The 5443-nt window shown below is 40.4% G+C and overlaps 1 protein-coding gene across 1 annotated transcript; it reads right to left on the minus strand.

Moving 5' to 3' along the window:
• Positions 1-2542: 2542 nt before the first annotated feature.
• Positions 2543-3957, minus strand: LOC116379040 (ubiquitin-fold modifier-conjugating enzyme 1-like). Its single transcript, XM_031840958.1, has one exon. It carries the CDS (start codon positions 3796-3798, stop codon positions 3280-3282), a length of 519 nt encoding a protein of 172 aa, XP_031696818.1. The 5' UTR covers positions 3799-3957; the 3' UTR covers positions 2543-3279.
• Between the last annotated feature and the right edge of the window lie 1486 nt (positions 3958-5443).

A 5443-nucleotide genomic window follows, 5' to 3' on the forward strand; every position in this document is an offset into this window, starting at 1 on the left:
AGATGGAAATATCCGTTACATCCGTTAGCTCCCGATGTTCACTTTGATATATTTAGACTTGATAGAAACATCCGTTAGCTCCCGATGTTCACTTTGACATATTTAGACGTGATAAACGACGTGTTAGGACTTCAACCCGTCAAACACAGAAGAGAACGACGTCACCGTGTCTCTTCTATAAAAGTATAAAGAGTGAGCTGTTTGACTTTAGAGCGTCGTGTCTCCCCCTGCAGGCTGGTTCAGGCAGTGTAGCATCATCTCGTACAGTCGAGACGTCGACATCGGCATTTTCATCGAGGACTTCCGGTCGGACATCGTCGCAGCGTTCAGGAACGCCGGACTGTCACTCAAACACAAGTTTGGAAAGGTGAAAACTAAATACTTTTAATTTGTCTTTACAGTGTTTTATTTCAACAATATTTTACTACTTTACTTTTAATTTGTTTATTTAACATATTTATCAACTTTCTGCTTGTAAAGCGGGTGCGTGCGCTTTATCTTTAAGAATTTTTGTATTATTATTTTGTTTTAAATTTTCACTTTTAATCTGGTATATGTCAAGTTGGTATGAATTGATTCTGAAGTGTGTATTTTATTTTGATGGCATGTTTTATTTTGAAATGCAGGTGGGGGACAGTCTGGAACTTTCCTTTCTGAGTGACGACGTCAAACTGGACGTTTTCTTTTTCTACGATGATGGAGGCGTCGTTTGGAACGGAGGAACTCAGGCGAAGAGTGGAAAGAAGTTCAAGTAAATGTTTCTGTTATTTAATTTTAAAACTGTTTTTAAAAACCCTAAATATTAATGGAAGTAATTTAATCATACTAATAAACTAAGTATTTTTATGGCAGATTGTTTACGTTTGTTGGTAAATTTGTTTTTTGATGTTGAGGGGATTTTTGTGAAAAAGTAAAAAAATAGTTTTTGTTACGTCTCCACATTTTATTTTGAAACTGGAAGTTTCACAGTGTAACAGTTTTTTGCTATAAATTCATGAAAATGTTTTGTTATAAATTTCTCACCATTATCAACTCTTTATTTTTTGTGTTTTTGTACACCAGGTACATCTTGTTTCTCGGTGTTATAAACCTTGTTCAGTGGCGGGCCGTGCATTTTATACCTGGGCCTTCACTGCTGTCCTGCAGCTGAAATACCACCTTATGACCTCATGATGGCGCCACAACTACGGTTATTATTTGTTTCTAGGGGTGTAATAATACACGTATTCGTATTAAACCGTTCGGTACGAGGCTTACAAACCGAACAATACGTTTGAATAATACTAGTGCATTTGGAAAATGCAGAAGCTTAAATTGTGGGAAATAAAATGTTTTCTGTGCTCATGTAGGAGACAACGGGCTGTGTGACCTCTGAACCGGAACAAAAAACAGCTGGGGCTCCGCAAGTGTTCTGAGAGGCTACGCTGAACTAGCTTAACGGGAAAACAACAGCAGCAACACGCATTCTGCTACACACTCGAGTAAAAAAAATGAACCAGTTGACTTACCAAATGCTGATCACATCCTCCTTTCTTTGTTGACAGAGTTTAATCTCACGGTTAAATTCCAACTCACAAATCTGTTTCTCCTCCTTCAGCCATTGAGTGTTAAAAAACAAAGCTAGGTAAAAAAAAAACAAAATCTACACCAAGCAAAATGCAAAAAATGTCATTTCTTCCATATCTTTCAATTTGAACTCTTACTACGGATACTACTCCGACTAAGCCTCTGCTGTAAATTTCGTTTCACGAGTCACGTGCTCGCCCACTGACCAATCACAGCGCACGCTGCACCTCACTGCAGAGCTGCACATGAAAACTGAGCTGCACGTAATGCTGACGTAGTTGTAGGCCAGCTAGCAGGCTCTGACACGTCAAAGAATATGCCTAACATGTCAAACTAAAGATCTGATTGGTTGAAGAATATGACAATCAACAATATCGTCCCCATTCACTTAAACTGCACATGGATTCACTTGTGAGTCTGCAGGCCTCTGCCTCTGTTCTTACCTAGAGACACAGAGGTGAGATCTGATTGGATAAAAGCTCTACTTAAAACAAGCTGCACTGGAAGCAGAGCCACTGAGGAAGACAGTAGCTGTGCAATGAGAACATAAGATAATGGGAAAAATATTTATATAAATTATAATACATGTAGTGTATTTAAGAAAAAAATTTAAATTATAAAATATCTATAACTTTGTGATTCTGTTTAGGCCAGCAGAGAAGGCCTTGAAGGCCCGCCACTGACTTTGTTATGAAGTATTTTTTGTGTTTTTGTACATAGGTACATCTTCCCCCGGTTCTCGTTGTGCTGGGCGGAGTTTCTGGAGCTGAAGGTTCGTGTTCCCTGTGAAACGCTCGACTACGTGACGGCGAACTACGGTTCCACCTGGAACGTCCCGGTGAGGAGCTGGGACTGGAAGTCGTCGCCTAGCAACGTGCAGGAGAATGGGGTGTGGCCTCCAGCCGAGTGGGTGGAGCTTATTCAAGTTTACTGAGAAGGAAACTACAAACACCGAAACTACAAATAAAGATGAAAATAAAACTAACAGCTGACTTTTTATTATCTGGATGACATCAACTCACATAATAAGTATAATAATAATAATAATAATAAATGTTTGTCACGATGTCTACAATGTCCTTTATATAACCATAAACTTCATCATTTATGAATTAAAGCACAAAAATTACATCTAAATTCTGTTTTCAGTTCAAAATCGTCCACAGTCATTAATGTAACATTTAATATAAAGAAGTTATAACTAATTATAAGTTTAAATACAACTCTGATCAAACTTCCCTCATTATTTGGACTGATTAATATGTGTATTAATGCATTTATTAAAAAGAGACATCCAAATAATATATAAAAAATAAACAGTATAATTTGATAAAATAAAACTAATTTCTCTTCAAACACTATCTCAAACTGCAGAACATTTTATATATAATATACATATACTTAAAATAAAATGTCAGCTGTCATTCAAAGTCCCTCCTGGTTGTGAGCAGACTGTTCATATTGTGATGAGTTCTTTAACTTGTATTAATGAATCATCTGATGTTCCTGTGAGTATGTTTATGTCCATAACGTTTTAATGTTTTACTCAGAATCAACTCTGAACTTGTTTTTAATTGCTACAGAACATTTTCACTGAATATTTCTATCTTCAAACTTGTTCCAACTTCACATTAATCTCCAGCAAATAGTGAAATTAATTTAAGTTTATTTCAGATTTATTATATCAATGTTCAACGTGTTCGTCCGGTGACGTCACTCCACCGCCGCCGCCTCACGCTGCTGCTCCTTGTGGACCACGTGACCCTTGCTGATCAGGTCCGGGATCTCCACCGCGAGCCAGGGTCCGAGTCCCAGCGCCATCAGGTGCGCGAGACCGAAGCGCGGCGCGTTCCGGGCCCAGAGCGGCGCAAAGTGGTCCGTGAGGCAGATCTTTCCGCCGCGGTACATCTTCGCGGTCTTACCGTCCAGCTCCGGGATCGCGACCTCGGGCGCGGTGTTAGGGTACGTCACCGGGATGTCGAACTCGAGCTGGAAGTCGTAGCGCAGCAGCTCGTGGATGAACCAGCACGTGCCGGTCCAGCGCGTGCCGTCCGCGTTGGACTCGAGGCGGAACCAGTCGTTGTCCGCCGCCTTATTCTGCTCCACGAAGTGGATCAGAGCCTGGTACTCCTCCTTCAGCCGCTGCGGCCACAGCGCGCGGTCCCGCGGCCCCGCGTGCGTCTTCTGCAGCGGGATCTGCGACACGGCCCTGCGCGTGGCGTCGTCCGCCATTTTCAGTCCCCCCAAAACAGAAAAAGAAAATAAGATTTAATTTAAAAAAAGAAACTGGTTTAAATTCAAACAGCTTCAGTTCGGGTTAAAGTTTGTCTTCAGTCCCGGTCTCCGTACTGACGTGGACTTCCGGTTGGACAAGACGGGCTGCGCGTCAAGACGAACCACTTCCGGTGTGGGATTTTCAAAATAAAATCCCCCACACTCCTGCAGTAATTACCTAGATTCCGGTCTAGAAATCGCTGTTCGGTGTGAGGTCGGATTAAAAAATCCAAATGAATAAACGTTTGTTTTCATCTATTTTTTTAACAGATATTTGTGTAAACAGACAAATTTGAGCAGTTATTCAAAGTTTAGTTATTGTGTCTTTTCCATGTTGTACTACAATAACAATATTTATTTTCATGAATACAATACTGTTTAGTTGTTAAGATTATAGAGAACACATTGAGACACTGAGTGTGATTTAATGTATATGTCCATTTCATAACCTAATATAGAATCATACAGATTGTGGTAATTACATATTTAATCCAGCTAGCGAGCATATATATATTGCTGATAATTAAAAATAAAATATAAAATAACCATTGTATTAAAACGCAAGGACAAGAAGTCGACTGGCGACTGTGGCTAAGTGGATAGCAGGGCCGTCCTTCAATCAGAGCGTCGGTCCCCGGCTCCGGCTCTGCTAGTCACATGTCGATATGTCCTTGAGCAAGACACTTAACCCCAAATTGCTCCCGTAGCTGTGCCTATGGTGTAGAAATGTGATAGACTCTGAATTGTAAGTCGCTTTGGATAAAAGCGTCTGCTAAATGACTGTAATGTAATGTATAAATGATTATTATTATATTATATTATTAATAATAATTTTATAATAATAGAAACATATTTTTTCATGGATAGTTTTATTTACAGGAACTAAGCTAATTATATATATTGCATCTAGCTAGCCAGCATATATATTATTGCTGATCATTTAAAGTAAAATAAAATGAATAGCTGCTTTATTAAAACTTTAAGAAGAACCGAAAGTGGCCTCTCTGTCCGACAGGTGGCGGTAGTTCACCAGGACGCTGCTTTTGTACACCAGCAGAAGAAGAAGCTACAACAACAGACTCAATCCGCCATTTTCTGTCTCTCAGCGGCTCTCTCGTCTGTTTTGTTCTGATTATTTCGTGTTTGAATCAAAACAGTAAAACTGTTAGGTTTGTTTATTTAACTGAAGCTTTGTGCCCGGAGCGCGTCATAGCCGCTGTGATGGCGGCCGACCGGCGCGAGGACAAAGGTGAGGCGCACGAGACAGGCGGCTTTGTTAGCATTGTTAGCAAGTGTGCTAATGTCTTTTGTTCTGTTGAGAACTGTCCTTTCAGCTGCGGATCGATAATCAGCGGGTGTATTGATCAGTTATTAATGAAGCTGTTAGTGACGTGTAGCCAGATACCACGTGAGCTAGTTAACGTGTCTCTCGTTCATTAATCACGACGTCAACCAGCTGCTAACCAGACTCCATTAAGAAAACTACTGGTTCTACGACCTCACTCAGAAAGTGGAATCTCCCTGTCTGTCTCTGTGTCCATCTGTCTGTCTGTCTGTCTCTCTCTCTCTCTCTCTCTCTCTCTCTCTCTCTCTCTCTCTCTCT

Source organism: Anarrhichthys ocellatus, unplaced genomic scaffold, assembly GCF_004355925.1.
Source record: "Anarrhichthys ocellatus isolate YVR2014 unplaced genomic scaffold, GSC_Weel_1.0 scaffold3619, whole genome shotgun sequence".
Taxonomy (NCBI): Eukaryota; Metazoa; Chordata; class Actinopteri; order Perciformes; family Anarhichadidae; genus Anarrhichthys; species Anarrhichthys ocellatus.

Bases quoted from the DNA above. Each gene is read 5' to 3' on its own strand.
- LOC116379040 (XM_031840958.1), bottom strand. From the start codon at position 3,798: ATGGCGGACGACGCCACGCGCAGGGCCGTGTCGCAGATCCCGCTGCAG.